Source organism: Cebus imitator, unplaced genomic scaffold (assembly GCF_001604975.1).
Source record: "Cebus imitator isolate Cc_AM_T3 unplaced genomic scaffold, Cebus_imitator-1.0 Scaffold126, whole genome shotgun sequence".
Taxonomy (NCBI): domain Eukaryota; kingdom Metazoa; phylum Chordata; class Mammalia; order Primates; family Cebidae; genus Cebus; species Cebus imitator.
This window is the reverse complement of record NW_016107441.1, coordinates 433,163-461,037: the sequence shown is the minus strand read 5'-3', so window position 1 is coordinate 461,037 and position 27,875 is coordinate 433,163. Positions and strand designations below refer to the sequence as shown.

Genomic DNA, 27,875 nt, shown 5'->3' with positions numbered 1-27,875 from the left:
CCAAGAAACGTAACCAAAAACTCAGAATTATTGAGTACAGAAAGGTCACAGGATACGAGATTAAAATACGCAAGACAATTGTATTTCTATATGCTACCAATGGACACACTGAAACTGGAATAAAAAAATTACCATTTATAATTGCTCCAAAGAAAATTAAATACTTAAGTATAAGTCTAACAAACACAGGATCTGATAAATGGTTAAAATAACAAGTAGTGTTGGGAGGCCCTGGAGGCCAAGGTGGGCGAATCACCTGAGGTCAGGAGTTCAAGACCAGCCTGGCCAACAAGGCAAAACCCATCTCTATTAAAAATACAAAAATTAGCTGGGCATGGTGGCATGCGCCTGTAGCCCCAGCTACTTAAGAAGCTGAGACAGGAGGATCACTTGAACCTGGGAAGTGGAGGTTGCAGTGAGTCACTGCACTCCAGCCTGGGTAACACAGTGAGACTCTGTCTCAAACAAACCAAAAAAAAACCCACCACAAATAGTGATAAATAGTGATAACATCAAAGGCTGGCAAAGTTGCAAAGGAAATACATCACCCATACATTGTTGGTGGAGTAGTAAAATGGTACAGCCACTCTGGAGAATGGTTTAGAAGTTCCTTTTAAAACTAATAATGAGCTTACCATATGTATTAGTCTGCTTTCACGCCACTGATAAAGACATAACTGAGACTGGGCGATTTACAAAAGAAAGAGGTTTAATTGGACTTACAGTTCCAAATAGCTGGGGAAGCCTCACAATCATGGCAGAAGGCAAGAAGGAGCAAGTCACATCTTATCTGGATAGCAGCAGGCAAAAGAGAGAATATGCTTGTACAGGGAGACTCTACCTTTTTAAAACCATCAGATCTCATGAGACTTACTCGCTATCAGGAGAACAGTGCAGGAAAGACCCGCCCCCACAATTCAATCACCTCCCACAATGTGTGGAAATTCAAGATGAGATTTGGATGCCGACACAGCCAAACCACATCACCGTACAATTCAGCAATCGCATTCTTGGGCACATATAACAGAGAAATTAAAACCTATCTTCATGCAGAAACACTTGCACAAATATTTATAGCACTTTATATGTAATAACCAAATCTGGAAACTATGTACATTTCTTTTCAGTGAGTGAATAAACATCAGTACCATGGGACCCTACTCAATGATAAAAAGAAACAAATTATTGCTAAATGCAACAACTTAGATGCACATCAAGGAAATTATACTAAGTGAAAGAAGCCAATCCCAAAAAGATACATATGGCATAATTCAATTTATATAACATTCATGAAATAACAAAATTATAGAGATGAAGAACAGATTCGTGGCTTCTGGGAAAGGTTAGGGATGTGGGGTACTGAAGGGAGTGGATGTTCATAAACAGGCAGCATAAAGGAGTCTTAAGGTCATGGTACAGTTAGGCATCTAGCTTGTGGTGGTGGTGTATACAAAGCGACTCGTGATAAAACTGCACACAGCTATACACACACACACACACACACACAAACACAAATGAGTATATGTATAACTAATGAAATCTGAATCAGCTCTATGGATTGTGCCAATGTCAATTTCCCAGTTTTGAGAATGTATTACAGTTTTGCTAGATGTTAACACTGGGAAGCCCAGCTGAAAGGTATACCAGACCTCCCTCCAGTGCCTTTGAATCGTCCTGTAAATCTACAATTATTTCAAAATAAAAAGCTTAAATCGAAAGAAGTAGATGACTGAATTTTAAGAGGCAAAATACTTGAACAAATACTTCATTAAAGAAGATAGGCCAATAAGCATAAAAAGGTGCAAAACATCACTCGTCATCAGGAAAATGCAAATTAAAACTGCAACGAGAAGCCACTTTACACCCATTAGAAGGGCTAAAATTTAAAAGATCACAATATTAAGTATTGGTGGGGATATGGGGCAACTGTAACTGTTATACATTAGGAATCCAAAAGGATATGGCCGCTTTGGAAAACAATTTGCCAAAAGTTAGCACACATTTTCCATACAACCCCATAATTTCACCTCTTGGTATTTACCTAAGAGAAATAAGAACATATGTCTACACAAAGACCTGTCCATGAGTATTCATAGAAGCTTTATTCATAATAGCTAATTTGTTTTTGTGATTAAGTATAGAGTATATCTGAGCCCAAAACTTGAGAATGGCCGCTGGGGAGCACAAATTCAAGTTGTCCTCGTAACATACTCTGATTAGCAGCAGTTACAAGTGAGTTTTAAAGGAAGAATAAGAGGCAGTTTTAAAAATTATTTATAAGAAATTTACATTAAAATAACGAAGCCATGAATAGCTGAAAATTTAAAGCAGCCCATCAACTAATGAATGGTTTAACAAATTATGATTCATCCATGCAATGGATGCTACTCAGCAATAAAAAGAACCAATTACAGATACAGGTAACAACATGGGGGAATAGAAAAAGCATGATTATGTTAAATGAAAGAAACCAGACACAAAAGGCTGCATATATAATGGTTTTATACGGCATTCTAGAAAAGACAAAACTGGAGACAGAAAAAAAACAGATTAGCACTTGCCAGGGACTGGGATTGATTGAAAAGGGGCACAAGGGACCTTTTAGGGGCAAAGGAAACATTCTGTATCTTGATTGAGATGGTGGTCACATGACTGTATGCAAAACACACTGAACTATACATTTGAAAAAGGTAAATGTAATTTAATTACATGTAAATTATACTTTTTTTTTTTTTTTTAAGGAGACCAGTGGCCAAGGATCTAGTAAAGCATACCCATTAAAGACACACATAGTTCCTCAGCACAACAACTGCAATGGGCTAAGTAAGGCAGCCTACATAGCAAAGTGCCCCAGGCTTAGGGTTCAAATTCAGTCCACTGTGACTCAGGTTTATGCCTCCAGTAGTGCAATGGGCTTACCTCAGAGCCCCGGCTTTCTGGAAGAAGGGATTACAGTAGGTATAAATGCGAGTAGAAATGAAAACTTCAAGAGGTGGACAATCTAAAAGAGGATTGAGTGCCCTGCGCAGAGGAAGTGAGCAAGATATCAGCGCATGAATGGACAGCAGGAAATACAAGCAGAAGTACTTTGGAGTCCCGGTTTTCTTCAGGTCAGCTAATATTTCAGAAAATGTTTAAGAAGTTCTTTGTGATTATAACATATGGCACTTTACAACATTCTCTCTAACCCTCACAATTCCTCAAGGCAAACCTCCCTCTTGAGGCTGCAACAAAGACAGGTAGTCAGCGCCTTGGGAGGTGCTCAGGTTCTGGAACGAGACTTGCTTGTGTATCCCAGTGCTGCTACCTACTGGTTGGCGGCTTGGTATAGCTGCTAAATCTCTGACCTTCCCGTTCCAGAAATGATATTGACAATGAAAATAGACAACAGACTACATTTCCACCTTCCTCTCTTAGTAAAATGTTACACTTTAACAGTGTTCCTTGAAGGCTCTGTTTTTAAATTTGTTTAATTCAGTAGTCAACAGAGATTACTTTTCAAATCATAGAGGAGGCAGCTCAGATGGTCCTGTTTTTTCCTTGTCTATGTGACTGTGGTATTATATATATATATATATACACGTTGGTTTTTGTACACAGTTCCTGGCTCCTAAGTTCCATAGCCCTTGTTATTTCTCCCCAAGATAGTCTATAGAAACCAAAAAAAAAAAAAAACTCTTAATTTTCCTCTGGCTTTCTGTCTTAGAGCTGGCCATAAAAAATTACCTTGTTTAATTGTGAGTCATAGACCCTCATTTCAGAAGTGATCCTGCTCCATGCTCTGGATGAAGGAATGCTGCATAGAGAGGCCAAGAAGAATCTCTTTCCTGGGTTTCTCCAGTCTATTAATATTACATTTTACATTTATCTGTTCAATCATAATTCCACATGGCTGTCAATCATGCCTACCCAGTTAAGTTTTTATAAAAGGCCCAAGAGGACAGACAGGGTTTGGAGAGCTCTGGAGAGCTGATCCTGCAGAAGTTCCTGGAGGGTGGTACACACGGGTGGGCATGGAAGCTCTGCGCCTCGCCCCCCATCCCCTGCCCTATATCTCTTTATCTGTATCCTTTGTATAATATACTGGGAAACGTACTTCCCTGAGTTCTGTGAGCTGCCCTAACAAATCAAACCCCAAAACAGAATCATGGGAACCCTGATTTATAATTTACAGCCAGTTAGAAGCACAGGTAAACAACCTGGCACTAGCAATTGGCACTGGAGTGGTGGGGGTGGGGGTGGGGGTGTCACTCTTAAGGACTGAGCCCTCATCCTGTAGGATCTGATGCCATCTCCAGGTAGGTGGTGTCAGAAATGAATTGGAGCACATCTGGCTAGTGCTTGCCACAGAACTGGTTTCGTGCTTGCTGGTGGGAACAAATTCCCACGTATTTTTTGGGGAAAACTGTGTTGAGAGAATAAACATTTTAAGCTTTGTGTGTGTTTTTCCCTCTCAGTGACAAAAAGGGAAGGGAAGGGGTGTCTTCCATTGTCGTGTCCTGAAATTAATCTCCACATTTCAAGAAAATTAATAATCTCCACATTTCAAGAAAATTAAGTGTTACCTGTTGTGTCAGCGTTCTTCAGAGAAACAAAGGCAGTAGGAGACATATATATATATATATATATATTTATATATATATATATATATACACACACACACATTTATACAGGTATACACATATAAACACACATATGTGAATATATATACACATAGAGAGATTGAGGGAGAGAGATGAGGGAACTGGCTCCATGACTGTGTGAGCCGGCAAGTCTGCGAGTCACAGGGCAGGCCCGTAGGCAGCAGCCAATGCTGCAGGCTTGAGGCAGAACTTCTCCAGGCAAACCTCAGCTTTGCTCGGAAGGCCTTTAAGCTGATTGGATGTGGCCGACCCACAACATTGAGAAAACCTCTTTTACCTAAAGGCAACTGATTATAGATGTTAATTAACCACATTTACAAAATACCTTCACAGGAACACCTGGGTTAGTGTGTGACTGAATTATAAGTTGACACATATAAAACTGGCTACGACATCTGTCACGTGGGCTCATCTGCTATGCATGGAGAGGGCTGAAAATTCTTACTCCAGTTTTCAGGAGAAGCAGGAGGAGGTTTAGGGAGGGGAGGAATGCCTAACAGAAAAAACAAAACAAAACATTACTGGTCCCTTTCTTCTTGGGCAACTCTTAATTCCATACATGGGTCTACTGCTTGTGCCACTTTCCCATATGAACTCTGTGGCATAAGCCAGAAACATTGAACCCAGCATCTAATAAAGGGATCAGAGTGACATGAAAAAAAAGAGACACAGACAGCAACCTCTCAAAAATAAAAAATAAAATTCATTTATTGAAAAGAAAAAGCTTAACATATGATCCATGTGCAAAACCCAAAACAGGCTCTACGAGCTCTGGCATGAGCCACATCTCTACACACACCATGCTGGAAGTGCACATCCACGCAGCCACGTGACGTACACAGTACTGTCTGGTTATCAACACCTACTGTATGCTCTGTTTTCTTCACACATCGATTGACATGTTCTACAATAGAGTTACTGATTTTATTACCCACTGAAAGAACACATCTTCCCCAGAATCACTTTGATTTAAACCAAATAACACAGTGAATGACAGGCACCCTGCACCCTCATTTCCTACCTTCCTCACTCTGATAGCCTCCTATCAGCACCACTTATGTCCTCTGGCCAGGGAACGACTCGGTGGCACAAAGGAAAGGGAAGAGATGTCATAGGCTGGTGCTGCTGGGACAAACAGCCTTGCGACCAGCCAGACTTATTGTCGAAAAGTATTAACCGTAATTTCAAAGACAAACCACGCTCCTTCCTTTTCCCCTAATGGCCTCAGAGATTTGTAATGTACTTTGGAAAATTAACTTCTAAGGCAGACTGGAAGCCAACCTCAAGTCCTGCCACTTGGACTCTGTGGCTTCTCTTCGAGGAAGCAGCACTGTGAACGTAGCAGGGGCTGATGCTGAGGCTTGCCTTAACATCTCATCAGCTACAAAATAAAATCCACTGCTACAGACCTGCTTGCTGTGAGAAGTGAGGAGAGAGAGCTGTAAACAGACATAAACTGAGCTTTTTGCACTTCTAAAAAATATGAGGTGAACATTGGTGTTAAACAGAGATTGTGTTCTAGGAATAGAGAAATCTGAGAAGAGAAAAGTAAGATGAGAGAAGAGAGAGAAGAAACATGATTTTTCTAATATACATGTTTGAGATCAACACTTTAAGACTATTGATAAAACTATAAATTTCATGGGGATAGATAGTGAGCAGTGAGCATCAGCCAATGAATCTGGCTGCAGAGGTGGGATAGAAGAGGACAGCAGAAATGGAAAGATGCCACATATTCACACATATCTAGCCAGGGCTTGTGCAGATGAAGGGTTCTTAGCAGCTGGACAGCAGCACAATATAAATAATGCCATTTGTGAATGGTGACAACTGCTAGGCAGGGTGAACAGAAGATGCCAGCTCACATTCTCCCTGGCAAGTGCCTGCATTTAGGAGGATGTGCACTGCCCACTGACAGCTGGAAGCCTGCCCCCAACAGCAGCATGGAGGAGAAAACCCCCAAGGGGCTCTGAGAAAGCTACCTCTGGTTTGGGGAAGTTGGGGTGACAGGAGCAGGGTCACAGAGCTCAAGAGTATCTGGACAGAAAGCCCAGGGTTTCTCTTTGCTCCAGCAGATGCAGCCTCACAACTCCCGAAGGCCTTTGCTCTGTGATATTTCTACTTATCCTGGGAAGACACCAGGGAGGGTTCTCTGCTTCAAGAAGCCCTGGGGGCTGCAGAAGAGATTCTGAGCTGGCCGAGAGCTGCTTGCGGAAGGGGAGGAAGGGCTTCTTCCCACTACCATTGTCTGGCTGATCCTTTGCGTGATGCCTAAGAGCTGTGCAGCTGCATAGCCAGGAAGATCCTCCGACTGGAGCCCCTTCCTGGGTGTTTCCAAAGAGCCACACAGTCTGTCAGTGTAGCAGGAACACAAGACAGAGATCAAACAGGCCATGCCAAATTGGCTTCCAGAAATCCTAAAGCTACAGCCAACTCTCCTACATACCACGTTCTCAGGGTCAGGACCATGGGAGCAATAGCCTGTATCTTCCTAAGAGCTGGGGGACCCCAGTATTCTACCATCCAGCCCTCAGGTCCCAGCATCACAGTCCCCATCTCAGAACTCAGCTGGGCAGGATGGCCTTTAGCAGCTCTGAGAAACGTCCACCAAGGAGGACGTGGGAAGGACACAGGTTTGCCCTCCAGTTGGCATCCGCCTTCTCACTGAGACCACCCTCAGCACCACTGAGAAGACAGCTAAGATAGAGGCTGGGCTGCCAGAGGCCAAGCTTAGAACCAGGAGATGACAGTTTCTGAGCCCACGGTGGTAACTTCTAAACGTGAAACTTCAGAAGACAGGGCCTCTGCTACTCCCAGCTAGATTCTCGGTCATATAGCACCTGTTAGAGTCCACCATAGAACAGAAAGGGTGGGTGAAAACCGTCCTTCTCCTAAGGAAGAACAAGTCAACAATGATGGCATGTTCCCAAGTTAACAAATTATTAGGTAGGTCGGGAGCCACTACAATGAGGGTCCCCTTTTTCCCATCCCTTCTCCTGGAAGTCAGCTCTCCTGGCTTTGGAACAGAAGAGAAAGAAAAAACTGGGGCCATGTGAGTGGGTCAGAGCCCCATAAGCTTTAGTGAAACACAGAAGCAAAACTCCTGATACATTTTTGCTGCTCTCCCTCAACTAACTTTCGGAGTGAACCGTATCTGCAGTGAAGCAAGAGCCTGGTGACAGGAACAGAAAAGACAAGGAGTGTGCTCTGTTGCTTACACAGGAACACAGAAGCACACACATGTGCACACACGTGCACACACACAGTGCTAATGAGAGGGGGAATTCATCAATGACCTTCTGAAATATTTCTCACAATAAGAGGAAAGAAGAGACAGCCACAGCAAGGCAATGTATCTTCTTCTGCCTTCTTTGAAGTTTGCTCCCAAATCTGAAGGCTGACCTTGAGGAGGACCCACCTCAAGGCTGTCTGTGATACCCAGGGAGGCATTCTGGGGGAAAGACAGGGCTCGTTAGTGTTCAGTGGTTCAGTGGTTCCTTTCAAAGTCCAGGCCACAGAGGCAGCGTGGGGCCGGGCACTGGTTCTGCCCTATTCCCCACTGATTGTAAACAACCAAGCACCACACGTAGTTGTCAGACCAGCTGCTGTAAAGATTATGAACTTAATTTAAAACTGTCTGTGCACACTGACCTCAGCTACTCATCCGTGGCAATAGAGCGGGTGTCGTCCCAGCCTGATGGTGACTGAGCATTGCTCATCCTTTCACCTGGCATGGGCTGAGGCTGAAACGTACACAGCCCCACTTCATAGGCCTCTCACTCAGCCACACTTCCCTCGGCCTGGTGCACCCGCAACATTTCTGCAGTCCTTCAGTGTCGTTTCATATGAAACCAGGCTGGTCAACAGGAGGCAAAATCCGCGCCTCCTCACCGAGGTACATTTTTAGATACTCCTGATTAAAACCTTTGAGTCCTCAGCCAAGAGTGCTGAGGACCCAAGCAGACATCTCCTGGAGCGAGCTTCTTTTCAGCAGGAGAAGTTGAGTCAAAGTTTACTGAGGAAGAAGCGATTTGTAATAACCCCAAATCTAGAGACAGTCTAAAAACAAAAATCTGATTTTAAATAAGATATAAATATTTTCAGTTTAGGCAACATTTCATATGTTTTAAGAGCTAAAACAATTAAGAGTACAGTACTGTGACCCATAACTAAGGAATCCGGAGAAGAGAAGCATTGCCTTAGGGGTCACGGCAAGCCAGAGTCAAGATTAAAAACTCCAGCTTGGGGGGCCTGTTTCAAATGACCACGTAGGTCCAGCCACCCCCTGGAGACTCGAATAGGAAAAATACTGAGATACAACATTTGGAAGAGAGATGGGAAAGAAGCCCAGCTTTATAAAGAGGGGAAGTTCCCAGTTATTTCATCTATGCTTGGCCCCGAAAAGGAGAAAACATGAGGTGGGGACACTAAAATTGTTAAATAAAGTGAACTGTGCAGTGAGAATGAGTTAGGTGAGGTGCACCAGCAGGCAGAGGGCAGGTAGGAAGAAGGAGGCATGATGGGGGAGATCTGGAAAGTTCTGGGTGTAAATAGATACAAGTGAGCAGTGACAACCCTGTCACTGCGGCACTTCTGCGTGTCTGCCACCCCACCTCTCACCTGCCCTCAGCCTTACCTGGCCTGGGGTACCCAGGTGCCAGGCAGAGTGGTTCCCACACAGTGACCCGACTTTCCTCAGAGCCTGCACCATACCTAAGGCTCTGGGGACAGGTAACGGGGGACACACAGGGCACGGGTAGGCAGCTGCAGAGACGAACCAAGATCCCTATATGAAGGCATGGGTGGAATTGATGAAGATGGGAGCATTACTTGGCTGGATCAGCTCATAGAGAGCCTCGTAGGTCCCCACCACAAAGCCCACGAAGCCCAGGATGCTGATCAGGGCGTCCTTGAAGATGGTGAGGGGGCTCATGCCCTCTGAGTAGAAGGTGGTGACCTCCAGGAGGGGTGGGATGATGAGGGCCAGGGCGCTGCTGCTCACGGAGCCCACCAGGGAGATAACCAGGTCCAGGCGGGGGATGAGGATGGCCAAGATGCCTGCAGGGAGAGAGGACATGCCTGTTTAAGATGCCCAGAGCTTGGAAAGGTCTATCTACCTACTGTTGAGCAAATTCAGCATCTGCCCATCTTAAAGGACTGAGAGCTCTACGAAAACTTAGACATTATCCAGTCCAGTCTCTGCGAAATAGATGCCCAGAAACGTGGAATAACTGGTGGCCCACTGCAACATCAGCAGAACTGGGACTGGAATCTGGATCTTCTGGCTCCAGTCCGCAGGCTTTCAGCTTTTCTTGCTAGAGTGCATGACTTCCATCTTTCTTGGCAAAAGGAACCAAATTATATTTCAGGGCAATCTGGTTTCTACCAAAGAAGGGAGGGTAGGGAACAGAAAAGGAGGTGGACATTTCTGAGCAGCTGCTCATTTTCTTACCACTCAACACAAACATCTCTACTTAACCAACAAGAAACCAAATAGGAAAAGAAACCTCTCCTTCTTGAAAGACACCATGATCAAACCCCATTTCACAGAGCACTTTCCTACAGGTGAAAAAAGGCAGTGCTGTCTGCAGGCTGACCACTGGCAAAGCCCCATACAATGACCGCATCTCTGTGTCAGGACAATCCCAGCTCCAACATCTGAAACTCTACCACAGGTGAGCGAGGAAGGAGGGACTGACGACCAGTGGTGCACTGTCACAGGGGGTGCCACAGCAGCCATTGTCAACACTGCCAGACAGTGCTGTAAGCAGGAGAAGGGTTCACCAAACACACCCATCCTAATGCCCACTGACCTCACGCTTCCCGTCTCACTGATCTTTCCACCAGCTGGGCAAAGGTCAGTGTTTCACAGTTTATTGAGGGCTGTCGGCTTTGGAACTAGGTTCTTGTGTTCAGATCCTGGCTCTGCTGATAATTAGCTGAGTGGCATTGGGGAAGTTATGGCACTTTTCCATTCCCCAGTTTTCTTGTTGGCAGAATGGGGATATTAACTGCTCCTATGTCACAGAGATGTCATAATGATCAAATGAGGTTATGCAGGTGCTTAACAGAAGGCCTGGTACACAGTAGGGATGTCTTACATGTAACGTTATCATCATTAGTATTCATTTTTTGGCCATGAAAAATACATCCTTAACCTGTTAGTAATCAAATGTAGTTTGACAGATTGTGTTTCCCACTGCTGGGCGACAGCTGGATGCTCCCAGTACTGATACAGATTTTCAGAGCTTATCTACCACCTCACTGATTCCTACGAGAGGGTTACATTGTATATGAGAGGTTTGCTTCTAAGTTCATTTTGTAAAGCAGAAATGCAGTCGAGTCATTCTAAGGAAGGCACCACACTGGTGAGATTGCCAGAACATCTCAGTCCAAGGCAGCCAATGTCTAAATCCATCACTGTTTCTTTGGCTGAGCACCAGAAGAAAGGACTGGATTGCACTTAGAGACCAGATTTTGTAAGAAACACTTTAAACTGAAATGTCTGAAGTTGATTTTTGAGGAGCCATAAAAACAAATAAAGTAGAATTGGACAAGGGATCCAAAGCCTGACAGCAAAGCGAGTCTCAGATCCACCTGGCCACAGTGTTGTACTCTGGGGCAATTCTTCATCTTTCCTTCTTCTACTAATCCACCATAATGGCAATTCTCATTAACATCTTCACTGATCTCAAGGCTCTGAGAAGTGTGCAAAAAGTTTAGGCTTTTAATTTCCCTGCAACTTAAAAACGGTATGTTTTCAGCTCCTAGCTGCTTCTAAACAGAGTTGGTGACATCCCCCAAACCTTGAGGGTTGAATATGGAGAAAATTGGAGGTAAAAACTGTAGGCTGATGACAAAACAGCATTCTCATCATAGGTCACCTAACACTCAACAAAAGAGCCAGTCTGCTGTGGTACCAACAACCAAGACACTTGCCCTCTCTGGGGTCTGGGTCTCCCTGCCTAATGTCATCCTTGCAGTGCTGCTGCCAGGTGTTACCGTGAGGTGGAAACTGCACTAAGGCCACAACTGGGAGAACTGAGCCCTGGGCAGAGGGTGGTATAGGAATGGGTGTAGGCTCTGGGTTTGGAATGCCCAGGCTCTGACCTCAGCTCTACCACTCAGTGTCTAGTTACCTAAACTCTTTGAGACTCATTTCCCCAGCTGCTAAACAGGATGGTCAAACGATATCCCTCATGTAAAGAACTCAGAGTTCCAAAAATCAGTAATAAATGCTTCAATATTATCACCAGTTGCTGCTCCCCAACAAGCTGAGTGGTGCAGGGCAAGTCAGCTTACTGTTCTGAGCCTCAGTTCATTCATTTACCTGTGAAATCTGGCGACTAGGTGACATTTGAAGTCTCGCCCAACTCTGAAATTTTAAGGAACTACACACGCCAGTGTTAGTCACTTAGGACTGTGTTGTGGGATATGTCCCTCACCTCGCTGACAACTGGGAAGCACCACGTGCTGCCTGAGGTGGCACAGCAAAGCGATGGAATGAATTCCTTTCCTGGGACATGTGGCTTGCCAAAAAGGGAGCTTCTAACCCAACCGGTTTTGTATGGATAAAGAAAGTGTGAGTTATTCCTTCAGTGACAGCCACAAGAGCATCTCCACAAATGCTGAAGCCCACTCAAGAGACAGGAGGCCTTTATTATCAGAGAAACTGAGCCCCCAGCAGGAGACAAATCAGAGCCTCTTGAAGCCCTGACAGTCTGTCCTTTCCCCAGCCTCTCCCACACTGACCTAGCAGGGCATATGGGTCCTTCATGACAGTTAAGTGGAGTCGGAGAGATGCTCCACTCTGTGTGAGAGTTAAGTGGAAACAGAAACAGGAGCCTGAGGTCAGAATTTTTCCTCTGGACAAAGATCTTTCACTTCGTCATGGTATTTTATAAGTACTCTAAAAACTTGTTCTTGTTTTCACCACTACATAAGATAAATATGCCTAATAAAAATATCCTTAATAGAGATTTTAAGAACATTTCTCTCCTCTTAAAGCCCAGACCACAGGGCTGCAAAGGGAAGTCCCTCTTCCTGTCCTGGTTGAACCACATACCACCACTGAATTCTACATAAGGCGTGACACTGAAGAGGGCAAGAAGAGCGAGGCTCCCACTAATGCAAAGTGGGAAGAAGAGAAGGATGTCCAAACCAAATTAGCATAAACAGCTCCCAGGGCTCAACAGCACGGGTATCTGTTTGGCCACCATGGAAAATGACTTCAACTCCAGCGCAGCAATCAAATACTCAGACATGAGGGGCAAATAAAACCCCTTCTGGCACTAACTGTCTTCTGTGAGTTAAAACTGCCCTATGAAGAGAAACTCAACAAGGTTGAGATGTCAGGAAGCAGACAGCCAAGAATACCCCTCTCCCCACTCTCCTCTAATCCCCTGCCCCTAAAACAAAAAGACCCAGCCCAGACAAAGAGGAAGACCGTGTGTTCCCCACTGTAGTTACACACCTCTCAGCAGCAGCTCAGCTGTGGCATGTACAAAAAGGGGGCCAGAGGACAACCTGAGCTAGACCACATGATTAGTCAAGAGGGCTCCAACAGTATTACAAAACATCTTCCCTTCGGCTGAAGAGACATGAAGAATATGACCTTTTAAACTGCTGAAGCAACTTACGGTCAACAGTCATGTTCACAGAAGGAACTGGATTCTGGGGCCTGTGGTTTTGAACCAGCATCAGAAAGAGCTGACTTATGCACAAGACAAGAGAAAAGCACTGAAAAGAACATACACGCACTTAGGAAATATGCTGGCCATTTACAGTTCCTGTGCTGGGAGCTCTTGCCCCTATTTTATTATGATCAAAGCTGTTCAAACCTACCATGTTACTTTTAAATGTCTATAACTATGCCTTTAAAATTCACAAGCGTCTTAGACAGAATACGACTTTTGACTTAGTGGAGGTATACATTTAAAAAACACAAAAGCAAGGGAAACAACCTCCATGTCCAACATTAAAGGAGTACCTTAGCTAATATGATCCACCAATACAGTGGAATACCATGAGGTCACAAAAATATGAGTGAAAGATATGAATATTTGTGACATAAAAGTAAATAAAATGTGAAAGACAAAGTTATGTGTAAACTACAATTGTAACTGATTTTACAATGCAACCATGAGGATTACGACACAGAAGATACAATGAAAAAGAATTATTTTGTTAAATTGGTGGAATATTGGCATTTCTCCTCCTTTTATTTCCAAATGTTTTTACATTGACTTTCTTTTTTTAGAGTAATATTTTTGTAGAAACTTAAAATTAAGCTCAAAGCAGCTGTACAGAATCACAGAATTTTGGAGGTGAGAGAAGCCTTGGAGATCAGACATCTTTCCTTACAGTTGAGCACCCCGAGACCTTGTGAGCGGGTTCCTGGGGGACCCAGGGTTGCACAGCTAATTAATGGTGCTGCTCTTCTCCACTGCAGCTGCAAGACTAAAAGGTGTAAAAGGCTCAAAGGTACTAAGAAGCTACTGTTTGGACCTGGAAGCTTCATCCTCTAAAAATCTGACTGCCTGGAATGTTTTGACGCTCTGCATTCCAGTCTGAACAGGCTTCTTGAATGATGCGATTTTATGTAATTATATCTTCAAAATTAGGTTTCTGAAATTTTCATAGCAAACTGAAGTAAAATGTTTCACACAGCAAATGCCATAGAGAATGAGTAGGAATCACTGAAGGATGGGTGATTGCTCCAAAGAAATATGAAAAGCCATTGATCCTACAACTCCAGACTCTGCCAGGTGGAGCCAACCTCTTCCACACAAGGTATGGATATAAGGTGACCTGCTAAGACTGCATTTCCAAAAATATGGGCTGGCAGTAGACACTGTCCGATATGAAATCATAACACAATTAACACTATTCTATGAAATACTTGTTTTCCCTGCCCCTCTTTTCCAACAGTTTGAAACTCAGCATCCACAAAGTCCGTATCAGCCACAGTAATCTTTGGAGGATGGGGGAGATCAGGGAGAAAGTTGAATTCTAAGAAGGGGGAAAAAAATGAAGCTATACCAAATTCCTTCTGTTCCCCTTGGAGGATGAAGAGGAGGAGGAAAAGTTGGGGAAAAGATAGGAAAACACCAGAAATAGCAATAAAAGAAGCTGCTGATAAAATTTATAAGTGGAAAAAAAATCAATTACGTTACAGATCTAAAATCACATGCCAATCAACGGTGCCGAAAGAGCTGAAAGAACAGAGGCGAGACTCACATAAATACATTTAAGTTGCTGCTACCGTGAAAGGCCTCTACTGAGTCCCACAATTACTTCAAAGTCTCCAAGGAAGGTGAGAGAGGCGAGTGCTGTCAGAGATAAAGGGAGCTGCCTTTTTGAAGAGGATGGCAATGCAGGGCTAAGTCACAATAGATCACAGAAGGGAAAAACAACGGCACGCCCTTGAAGATCAAAAGCAGCCATGTCTTCTGAGTATCATGCTGTAGAAGGGAGATAAGACTTACAGACAGGGCCAGGAAAAGTGAAGCAAAAACCAAGAGGCATCTAAGGATAGCATGAGGTCTATGAATCAGAGACTGCTGTCTCCTGCAGGGCGCTGCAGAAATAAGCCTGGCAGGAAGCGTGGCATATGCTACAGGGAGGCTGAGCCAGGTTGGAGGGGAAAATGGGGCAGGGAGAGGAGTCAGGCTCCCAGTCACTGCCCCAGCTCAATAGGCAGAGAGGAGGAGCTGGTTAGTCAGGACAGAGCATTTTACCTAGGGAGATCTACTTTTTCTGGAGGGAACACTTTGGAAAGAAGCAAATTATTTGAACTAACCACATTCTTTCTTCCAGTACCCTCTGGATTTAAGAATTGGACCCTCAGAGTTTACATTATAAATACCGTACACGTGAAAGCTGTCTCCTCAGCACTTAGAGCTAATCCATCCATTGTGGAAACATACACTTTGGAATGAAAGCATGGAGAGTTACTGGCACAGACAGGATTAAAATCTAGAGTCCAAGTATCCCATCTTACCAGCACCCATTAAGGCAATCTACTAGAAAAGCAGGATACATCATGTTCCATCTTTTTCAGTCGCTGTGGGAACAGCAGCTGCTTTCAACAGCCTTGGGCCCTGGATTAGTCGCTGTGTGGGCTGTTTCTATAGGCTGGTCTACCAGAGGGCTTGAAAGACTGACTCAGCGCAAATGCTAGACAACATTCCCAGCTTTCATCCTTAAAACAGTCAACCCTAGCAAGAATTAAAAAATCATATGGATCTATCTTTATTCCAAAGACAGAGGCTCAGACTGAATAATTTAAGAAAATCCTCAGGGAAGTCTCAATATAATAAGCAAAGAGAGTCTTGTTAAAAAAAAAAAAAACAAAACAAAAAAAAAAAAAAAAAAAAAAAAAAAAAAAAAAAAAAAAAAAAAAAAAGCCACATAGAGCCAAAAAGAGAAATCTATGCTTTAAGCATTTCAATTTGGAAAACAATTGCAAATCTCCTAGAAATTTAAATTAGCTATTAAAGATCGACTTGTTCAGGGGTTCTCTAGTCTACCAACTCACAGAAGCTACAAAAAAATAATTTACTTTTATTTTCTAAATGTCACCAGTTTTCAACCGTAGCAAACAGAAGGATATCCCATCTTTTAACTTAACACTCTTTGGCACGGGGTTGGGAAAAGAATAAAGCACAAGCGATCAATCAAACACCTAGGTTAATCAACAGAAATTTTCTGAAACATATTTAGTAAGACTGACATTAAAAACTGTCTAGAATAGTGTCACACAGGCTCTACAGGAAATCTAAGGAGTAACTTGTCACACTGGAGAAACTATTTGAAAAAGCAAACAAGTATGCTTCATCAAAGTAACTTACACTCATTATAGATGTGGGTTAAATGGCTTTCAGACCTTTACCTTATTTAATATGGGATAGTAATTATATGTCTTCCTCTGAATGATAACCATCTCCACAGCATTTCATACACTATCTATAAATCAACCACTGTCCTCATTCCCATGTTCTTTATGGTACATATATAATTCTCTTCCCCATTGGGGGGTGCCTTAACTCTGCAAGTGAGGCCATGGGTCAGGTTTTCTGCTCACAAACATAGGCAGCTTCACTACAACACATCCTGTCTTTTCTCATGCACGCCCTGGAGACCGGGTGCCCTTTAGGGAAAAATAAACAAGGTAATTATCACCTTCTACTCACATGTCAGGCAGACCAGCACTGTGCGCACAAACAGGTCCACCGCTAACTCGCAGTGCTCTGGAGCTCGGGACACAAACACGGGGATGATGATCTCGGCCGGGACATAGAACTGGAGAGCGTAGGTGAAAAAGATCCCAATGGAGTACAGCAGCTTAACCGACTGGTACAACCTGCCCAGACAGACAGGAGACATTCAAAGCCTGCTCAGCACACTTGCACATAATCAGCGAGGGTGCAAAATGGTCCCAATGCGATTTGTTGACACTTATCAAGGCCACAAACCCACACGTCCTTCGGACCCAGCAATCTCAACTTCATCTCACAGATATCCTTGCACGAGTACACAAAAGCTTACATTCAAAATATCTAACTGCAGCATTATTTAAGAAGGAAAGACTGCAAACAATTTAAATATTAACCAGTAGGAGCTGGTCAGATAAATCATGGTGCCTCCATATAGCTCTTAACAAAGTATGAGGCAGAACTCTAGGTGTGATATAAAACTGTCCCCATGATATATCACTATATCACTTGATATAGTATATCACCATCATGGGGACAGTTTTATGTCACTTTTTTTTTTTTTTAAAGTGATAAAAAGCATGAAGCAATACAGTATCTACAGAGTGCTACAATTTGTCTTAAAAAAGGAAAAAGAGGAGAAAAAACACACTCTCCCCCCACAGGACAATCTTACATACACTAAACATCTCAGAAAAAACATAAGAAACTGGGAATATGGTTGCCTCTGAAATGGGAAATTGTAAAATTGGGAACTAGAGTGGAGGGTGAGGGGTGGAAACTTGATGTTCTCTGTATACTTTTTGAAAATCTGAATCTCTGCCATGGGCATATGGGTGTATATGCCTTCAAAAACAAAAACAAAAAATGCAATTAAAATGTAACAAGCCCATTTTTATCGGTCCCACCCAAGTCAGTGTCCCTAGAATTAGATGAAGACCTTGCAGGACCAAGAGGCAGGAGCAAGAATTCCATCTTTCCATACCACTACGGCTGTCTTCCTATTACTGCTTCATGTGTAGCTTCCAAAAAAGACGTGACTCACCACGGGACATCCCTATTTTATCACTCCAGTGCTCTGACAGAACAGAGTAGAAAAAACGTCTGTGATCAACTTACAGAATTGACCTCGTCACCGAAAGGAAAGGTCTCTGTCCCTAAGCAAAGCTCCACTTTAAACCAGACCCTTGTGCGTTAAGCAGCAAGAAACATTTGTCCTCGCTTGCTGGAAATCTGTTTAAATGTGGTAATACAGAATGTGTATATGTGCATTGAATTTCTCTGTGGTTGAACTAAAAACCTAGAAGTTGTTCTTATGCTATAAGCAGGAGAAAAACCTTGTTAAGACTGAGTTTGGAAAAAGGTCATACTTGCTCCATGAATAGATAATAAAAACTCTTTGGAAAAATCATCTGGTGGCTCTATAATTAAACTCAAAGCAGCCCCAAAGCCTCTGGAGAGCCATGAAATCTGGACTCAGGAGAGTGACACCTGCAGGGACAGTCAAATAAATTATACTCAAATAGAAGCAGAAAGTGTAGAGCAGCTGGGTTTGGGGTGTTGGAAAGAAGACAGATGCTCCTCTATGGCTTCAGATCATGTGGGCTGCTTCTGTTGCTCCTGATCCATTTCTCTTCCAGGGAAAGGTGACACAGTTACACCAAGCTAGAATCTGCCTCTTACTTCTTAGAAGGGCAGAAACATTTGAAAATTTAAAAGTAGGCACTGGAGGGATATGCCAATTACCCTGATTTGATAATTACACATTATAATATGTATGTCACACACACTGCATAAGTATATATGATTAGTATGCCTTACTAGTTAAAACAAACTTAAAAATAATTTCAAAAAATAAAAATCGAAGCCAGGTCTATAGCCACACCATTCTGAATCTTGGAAGATAATCCCATCTGATCTTGGAAGGTAAGCAGGGTCAAGCTTGGTTCATACTTGAATGGGAAACCCCCTGGAAATACTGAGTACTGTTGACTTAAAAAATGTAATAAAATAAACAATATAAAACAAAATAAAAAGCACACCCAGGCAGATCAGCCAGCCTAGAATAAAAGGTGATTCTGGGGTGCTCAACAAGCTTCTCAGTGTCTGCTAACAGCTGCTCTCCACAATGAGATGATTCATCTTCAAAACAGGATGGTTGCTTAGCACATGCCCTGGGACACCTACCTTTTTAGGAAGCATTTCAATGTGGCTCACTCTTTCTCTATAATACATTCACCAATGCAAGAGAGGTAAGAAAGGACTCCCAACAATCCCCAGCCCACAGTGAGATGCTCCCACCTGTGTGTCGAATCTGGGACTGCCAAGGAAGAGGTACAACGGATGCTGGGAACCAAATCCAGGTTTGCCTGCCCATCTCCCTGTCCATTTGGAATGGTTTACAGTGAATGGACTGGATACCCAGTCCTTCTGGGCTTAGGAATTCCAAGGAGAAATAGCTTATCCATCAGCTGATCAGCCAATGGCTTCAGCAGAAGGCTCTGCACGAATTACCCAAACAGAATGAAGTCCAGGGCAGCCAGTGAGGGCTGGTGGTGGCAGGGGATGGTGGGCTAGAGTGAAGTTCAAGGGACAAGTAAGAGGAAGAATCCACACTCTGCCCCTTCAGTTTTTTAAATATCCAGGACTCCTAGGTTTTCATCCTCCCCCACATACCAGCAGTTGGGCAGGTTGAGGGTTACGCTGCCTTGGATATTAGCTCCAAATCGCAGGTACCCCAGACACCCCAGGCTGATGTAGAGGATGGTGACGATGGCCATGCCCAGGTATAGGATGAGTGGGAACTTTTGAGGATCCTTCATTTTGTTTTCCAGGGGCAGAACCTATGAGAGAGTAGTGACAGAGAAGCAGATAAAAGCAAAGTTAATGGCCAAGAAAAAAAAAATCCTCAGAAAAAAAGTAACTCTTTTATTCCCAGAATTCTCCAGAAGCACATCTGCTATATAAATAAAGTTATTTCATCAGACATTATACTCTTGGGACTAGAAGGGACTCACAGCTCCCTTCCTAGCCTGGAAGTCCTAAAAGTAAGGGTGGGCAGGGCAAGTGCCCAGGACTCCTGGCTCAAGCCAGTGCTCTGTCTTCCTGCTCCAGCATCCCTGCAGGCTGAGAATGTCCCTTGCCCTATGAGTTAGGCCACATGGCAACCAGAAGGCCCTCTCACGTCATGCCCACCTGGCAGCTAACTGAGATTATAGCTTCCTGCTAACCTGTCTAAAAAATGCAAAATATAGGTCAGGGAAAACTGCCACTCTAGCTCAATAGGGGCAAGCATGAGCAGTGACAAGTTAAACCTCCACGTTAGAGAAACTGTAGTGCGATAACAGAGGATCTTAACACTTGGGTACTTAGCAATGCCCAGTTTCCAGACTCCTCTTAAAAACCACTGACCTATAACATAGGACATTCTTTAACTTTCGAAGAAGCAAAGGAAGGACACCTTATGAAAATGAGTTTATTTAGGAATTGGGAAAACAGCAGGTACGACTGTGAGGATCTTCACAGTGTGCCATCAACTGGATGTGGCACAGCTAATGAGGAAGAGCAACACTGGGCAGTATCTCGCTGTGCCACAAACCTTGATCTTGTCACTACAATTATTTTCCTGCAGTGCCTGTGGCCACGAGGCACAACAGGTCTATGCTGCACACACCAACACCACGATCCTGTTGCAGGCCTCGTGTTCCCAGGGGCCCCGAGTGTCTCCCACCACCTGCTCCAGCTTCAGTTAATCCACATCCATTAGAAACAGCTTCTAAATGTATCTGTCAGTTTCCTTCGTACCAAGAGTACAAAGAGCCAGAGAGCAGGAAGCTCATCTCCTCCATGTCCTATCGGGCCTGTGACAGTTGCATGAACACAGAGCACACGGTGAATACACAATGTGCAGCCTGGCACTTCCACCCGGATGCAATGAACAAGCCCTAGATCCAAAACTAAGAGTCAATCTAGCAGTGTTCTCTTTAAAAAGTAGAAATGCAAATCCTGATAATGTTTGCAGAATAACTTTGTGTACAAGTCTTGGCTAATGAAACCAAGCAAACAACTTCTGCGCTGTGCTGTTTCGGTAAGCTACTAAAAACTTAGTACAAGGTCCTTTAGGAACCCAAAGTCTCTAGGCATCTTTCCACACTTTCTCAGACTCTTCTTTCAAGTTCTGAGATCTTGGGATCTCTTTCTCACTGCTGAAATATAGGGCCACTCAGGCCTCTTCCCCAGCAGCAGGCAACCATTTGTGTTTCTGAATTAAGTAAGACAGTCTTCATGGGAAATGAGAGACTCCAAGAAAGAGCACAGGGCAAGGTACAAAACCTCAGGGAGATCAGTGATTTACATGTGATCACTCCCAAAGCCTCCCCCATGATGTCAGAGCCTCAGTGTGTTTCATCAGCACCACCTGGGTGATTCCTCATTATGTTGACAAAACAATCTGCACAGCTTCTAGGTTTTCTTAAAAGTAGATAAAGTGACTGGGAAGTCAAAAAAGAGAAAGAAGTGCTATGACAGGAGGAGAGTCTTCCCATTTGCAGAGCCCTTGGCTAGGAATGAAAAACTCTTCAGAGAAGAGTTCTGTACCATTATTATGAAAAATACAAAGAAAATTCAAATTAGGTAAGATGGAGGAGTAGATGCCTCTTTAGGAAAAGCATTTGGTGAAATCACAGGATGCTGAGCCCGGAGTGAAGGCTGTTCTTTTACATGCAGAAAATACAATGTTTTAGGGCAGAGAAATTATTCATACATTTACTGATTCAATAATAAAATCAATAATATTAATAAAATAAAAATCTATTAAATATTTACCATGTGTCAGGGTCTGCACAAAGCACTTTGCACATATGTCATTGAATCCTAACAACTATGAATCATTAAGCTCACTTTTTAGGAACAATGAAGGCTCAAAGAGCTGAAGCCCTTGCTCAAGGTCACACAGCTACTAGACCTAAACGCTGCCTTTCTGATTACCATGTACTATTGCTTACTGCACACATAGGAGATCAGTGTGCAATGAAGGGGCCTTGAATGTAAACATTTTTAAATTATATATAACTTGCCTTGAAAAGTTGGAGCTGGGAAATCTCAATGGAATCCCTGAAACACTATTCACTAACTGACCAGTGAGTCACAGAAGATAATCTCTTTCTTTCTTTTTTGAGACAGAGTCTTGCTCTGTCATCCAGGCTGGAGTGCAGTGGCATGATCTTGGCTCACTGCAGCCTCCACCTCCCAGGTTCAAGTGATTTGCCTGCCTCAGCCTCTTGAGTGGCTTGGATTACAGGCGCCTGCCACCATGCCTGGCTGATTTTTGTATATTTAGTAGAGACGGGATTTCACCATGTTAACCAGGCTGGTCTTGAACTCCTGACCTCAAGGGATCCACTGGCCTCAGCCTCCCAAAGTGCTGAGATTATAGACTTGAGCTACCATGCCTGGCCTCGGAAGATAATTTCTAACAGTGTCTCCTCAGCACTCCTTGAAACAGATCTGGAAGACACCAAAGGCACTAGAGAACACTGGCCGAAATCACAGTGCAGCTCTTACCATTCCAATGCCTTCGAATGCAAAAATCGCTGTGCCAAAGAAGAGAGGGTAAGTCTTCCAGGGGGCCACTAAGGGGAGGTTGCTGGGGTCTGGGATCCTCTGAAACAGAGAAAGCAAAACAAAGCAAACTATTATACAGAAATTAGAGATTTGAACTCTGAATCTGAGAGGTCACACTTTTTAACAAATCCAAGATTTTCTTAAGGAAGAAAGTCTAATACCTGACAGATGATTTAGGGACATTTAACCTTTGCATGTTTTTCTCTTCAGAAAAACCCACTTGTTTGGGGGAAACACAAGCCCAAGATACTATTAATAATTCAAATGCTGGGGCCTGCATAAAAAGAGTCACGTTCTTTCAGTAGGTAATCCCATCCTCAGAAACTGAATTCAACTAGAAAAAAAGTCAAAAGATGAAAAATATTGAGCAAAGCTATTTAATAAAGAAACTGAAAACAACATAAATGTTCCCAAACAAGGGATCAGTTAAGTAGTTACCAACATACCAGCTAAACCACAGAATATATACACATTTATTTATTTATTTATTTAGAGACAGAGTCTCCTTCTGTTGTAAAGGCCAGAGTGCAGTGGTGAGATCTCTGCTCAGTGTAATCTCTGCCTCCTGGGTTCAAGCAATTCTTTGTGCTTCAGCCTCCTGAGTGGCTGGGACTACAGGTGCATGCCACCACAGCTGGCTAATTTTGTATATTTTTGGTAGAGACAGGGTTTCACACCATGTTGGTCAAGCTATCTGTGAACTATTGATCTCAAGTGATCTGCCTGCCTCAGCCTCCCAAAGTGCTGGGATTACAGGTGTGAGCCACCGCACCTGGCCAGTATGCACTATTAAAAAGTAAAAATTGAGATAACTAGGTAGAACACGAAAATCTACTTATGAAATATTAGTGAGAAAAAATTTTTAAATTTATATATTCACTCTGATACAACTATACAAACACCAACGATAAAGCTGGAAGGGAAGAGAAAGTAATAAATTTTTAGATTGGTTATCTTCCTTTTTCCTCTTCTGTTCTTCTCCTTTTTAAAATTCTTATCAATCAGCTTAAGCACTTTGAAAGTATTACCAAGAAGCACACAACAGAAGTGTTGGAAAACATGGAGAGAAATAGCAAAAAGAATGTTTTCAGAAATGGGCCAAAAAAAAGGCAATTGTTAACTGCAGGTACAATGCTAATGTTGTATAAGGAAGGAAGTTGTGATGGTTAATACTGAGTGTCAACTTGACTGGTTTGAAGGATGCAGAGTATTATTCCTGGTGTGTGTGTGAGGGTGTTGCCAAAGGAGATTAACATTTGAGTCAATGGACTGGGAAAGGCAGACCCACCCTTAATCTGGATGGGCACCATCTAATCAGCTGCCAGCTCAGCCAATGGCCAGATTAAAAAGCAGGCAGAAGAATGTGAAAAGGCTAGACGGGCTTAGCCTCCCAGCCTACATCTTTCGCCTGTGCTGGATGCTTCCTGCCCTTGAACATTGGACTCCAAATTCTTCAGCTTTGGGACTCAGACTGGCTTTCTTGCCCCTCAGCTTGCACACAGCCTATTGTGGGACCTTGTAACCATGTGAGTTAATACTCCAATAAATTTCCCTGTATATGTACGTATACCCTATTAGTTCTGTCCCTCTAGAGAACCCTGACTAACAGAAGTATAGTCACAAAATCCTCCACCAAACAACAGTCTCCAGTACCAGACTATGTGGAAGGAGCAGGGTGGGGAGGGGGCATTCAAAGCTGCTGTCTTTTTAAAATTTGGCTTTTCAAACCACATCCATATGTTGCATCGATTAAAATAAAAATTGATGTTAAAACAGCCTTTTACAATGTTTTAAAATTGATTTAACTATATGGATATTTAGATAATATGAGGCATGCTCTCAACGGGTTTCAGAATGATTTCAGGCAAGTAAAAGGAGGTCCATTATTAATCTCTGTAAGACTTCTCTTTGAAAGATTTCAAAGCAGCAATACTGCTTTTGAAAAAATAAAAAATTAAATAAATACGTTTCCCTGTGCCCCTGCTAAGAAATCCGTTAGAGCTCTTTGTAAGAAGCATTTCAATACCTGGAATGGAGACAGACTAATAGGTATTTTTGCTCTACGATGGGACTTGAGAGCAAGACTGCCCTGTATTTATTCCTGGGTCACAAATGTAACATAAGTTATTGGAAATAGGTGCTACCTGTTGGTTAGTGAATGACTCCTCCTCTTATTCATACATCAGAGCAGATTCAAGTATCAGCCAGAGAATTTCACAATCCATGTCTGGGGATATTGTGGGAATGAGGCCAGCAGGAGCATATTATTCTACATACTTACTGATTGCTACTCACCTGACCAACTAAATGATAAAAGTATAATTTATAAAGAAACATACATGTTTTTTAAAATCAGCTCATTATCAACATATCTCCTCAATTCTACAACACAGTAAGTCCTTCATTGTTATCAATAGGTTCTTGGAAACTGAGACTTTAAGTGAAATAATGTACGGTCATTTCCTTCAACGCTGTTTTGTTATAACATTGATGAAGAAAGAAGATGATTTCGCTATACATCATTTCACGTAGTTGCAGTTTCTAAGAACGTATCAATGATGTTAAGTGAGGTCTTACCATATTATCGATTATCATAGTAACAGTTTTTTTGAGAAAATGCTGTTAAATGTACACATGGATTATGAGATGTGCTCTTGCAATTCTGAAACTGTTATAACTAGGAAAAAATACATATCTGAAGCAAGGCTATGCAGTGATAAAACATTTATTGGGAGCCCCCTCTGTGCAAGGCACTCTGCCAAGCTGAAAACAGAGGGGTGGAAGACCTTGTCTGCTACCTACAGTGGTACGTGCATGAGGGGCAAGAGGAGCAGTCATATGCATGCTTAGGATGAGGGAAAAATTCAGAAACATCCAACAGTAGGGGAATCCTCATAGTAAGTGGGGCAAAATGTAGTAACAAGCAGCAGAGGCAGAAGCAACAAAAATGACCTAGAGAGAGCATCTTTAGCCATATGGCACATCCAAATGAAGCAATGACAACACTATGGGCAGTGACTGCACCAAAACACAGCCAAACCCCCTCCCCCATGCTGCACTCTGGGCAGATGGCACTACTTGGGCAGATGGCACTACTTGATCATAGCACAACTTCTGGCTAAAGCCAGAGGAAGACCTGCAGTTGTTCTCAAGAAATCAACAGGGCTTCTTCTTTGAAGACATTGCTCTGTGTGCTGATTGCACTATGCACAGACATCACTCTGGAAGGATACTACCAGTTGGCTGGGACTGAGATGCTGCAAGAACCCAAATCCTTATTCCAGCCCTATGACCATAGAAACCACCACAGCCCAACTACCTGCAATGACTTAAAACTAAATGCAGCAGGTGTCCCTATCTATGGGGGGGTGGCCTCGCTCAATTCATCTATAATGTCTACTGGAGTGTATCCTAGGTGCACTTGAGAGCTCTAATTACAACGTGAAATCATGGGTAAATATTTACCCTTCCTTGTTTGGTAATGGAAATGGTCTGTCGTGCATTCACAGGCCCTCCTTCCAGTCTCATAAAAAAATGGACATGAAGAACTATTTTATTTATTTATTTGACGGACTCTTACTCTGTCGCCCAGGCTGGAGTGCAGTGGTGTGATCTTGGCTAACTGCAAACTCTACCTCCTGGGTTCAACCAATTCTCCTGCCTTAGCCTCCTGAGTAGCTGGGGTTACAGGTGTGCACCACCATGCCCAGCTAATTTTTGTATTTTTAGTAGAGATGGAGTTTCACCATATTGGTCAGGTTGGTCTCGAACTCCTGACCTCATGATCCGCCTAACTTGGCCTCCCAAAGTGCTGGGATTACAGGCATGAGCCACCGTGCCCAGCCAGAATTATTTATTTTATGTTTAAAAAAATAGTTCTGCAGATGATTCAATGTCTGCCACTTATCTGACTTACCATGATGAAAAAATACTCAATACTCACGGAGGACAATGCTAATCTAAACTGATAATGTCATTTGATTAGCACAGGAAGTCCTGCATTTTATGAGCCACTGTTTTCCTGGAAACTACATCAGTGAGTAACTAGGTCACTGTTAAGCAGACTGTATGAAAATGACATAATATTTGCCTGTCAGACTGACTGAAATGAAAAAGACTGACACATCCAGTATTGGTAAGGGTGGAAAAATGGGCACTTAAATACTGTGGAAGGGAGTCTCTATGAAATTAGGAAACGGCTTTTATAAAAAACAACTTGGTAACAAAAAAATTCAAAAGTGCACACTCTTCAGCAATTACACATCTAGACAAATGTCTTTAAAAAGTATTTATACAGGTCCACAGAAAGGAATGTATAAGAACATCTCACTGTCTTAATACTGAAATAATACTAAAAATTATCAATGACCTGATAGTCACTGAGTGGGGACTGGTAAAAAAGTGCAGCAAATCTCTACTCTGTGATACAATGTGACAACTAACAGCCAGGTAGAGCCAGGAATATTAACCTGGAAGGCTGGCTAAGGCATTTTTAAGGGTGGGGGAAGAAGCAAGGTAGATAAACATGTAGCTTGTTAAAAAATTATGTTTCAAAAATAAAAACAAAATATATTTTAACATATTTCTCCATATACTTACAGAGGGTGCAAATACATTCACACCATCTAGAATGAGACAGATCAATCACACAGAACGGGTCCCTAAGAGGAGACTCAGGGTGGAGACTTGGTATTCAAGAGGTATTTGTGTTGTCTGTGGTTTAATGAATATGTACTGATGAATTATTTGGGAATTGAATTAAAATATCTTTTTTAAAGATACGCTTTTATTTACCTGCTTTTACTTCTTTTCCTTTTCTCAAGCCTTAGAAAATCCATTGTCATTTTCACAAACAGCTATAGTGTTTAAGGGCATATTTTTCTCAGCCTGATCTTCTATCCATCTGTATACGATGTTCTCTCTCATGCCACCCCACAGACCTGGCTACATGGGCTGAGTGAGGGCAGGGAACAAGTGGATTTATAATTTTGACAAATACAAATTAACTGGATTTGATAAGGAATTACTTATCTAAATACAGGTTAGAACATTTAGTTTTTATTTTAATCTTAATATTTTTCTCTATTTTCCAATTGTATAAAGTGATCATGAATTAACCATGGAATTGAAAAAGGTCTAAGCCAGTGATCCCTGTGGGGGCTGATTTGACACCCCAGGGAGGGTGTCATCACTCATGGAAGGGTTGCTACTGGCACCCACTGAGTAGAGACCAGAGAGGCTGCAAAACATCCTACAATGCACAGGACAGCCCTACAGCAAAGAATTATCCCCCCCAAAATGTCAACAGTGCCCAAGATAAGAACCTCTAACCTAAACATACCAGCAGTAACATATAACTATTTACGTTCCACTTACTTGTCATATATATATATAT

The 27,875-nt window shown here is 42.7% G+C and overlaps 1 protein-coding gene across 1 annotated transcript in view; it reads right to left on the bottom strand.

Annotated features, from left to right (window-relative positions):
• Positions 1 to 5,326: 5,326 nt before the first annotated feature.
• The window catches only part of SLC36A1 (solute carrier family 36 member 1), a 56,300-nt gene continuing 33,751 nt past the window's right edge, over positions 5,327 to 27,875 (bottom strand). Inside the window, exons 7-11 of the mRNA XM_037742758.1 lie at positions 24,102 to 24,137; positions 22,421 to 22,583; positions 19,535 to 19,701; positions 16,838 to 17,007; positions 5,327 to 9,701 (exon numbers count right to left, since the gene is read on the bottom strand). Coding sequence (XP_037598686.1) covers positions 9,430 to 9,701; positions 16,838 to 17,007; positions 19,535 to 19,701; positions 22,421 to 22,583; positions 24,102 to 24,137 — 808 coding nt within the window. The 3' untranslated portion in view covers positions 5,327 to 9,429. The remainder of the gene's footprint in view (positions 9,702 to 16,837; positions 17,008 to 19,534; positions 19,702 to 22,420; positions 22,584 to 24,101; positions 24,138 to 27,875) is intronic.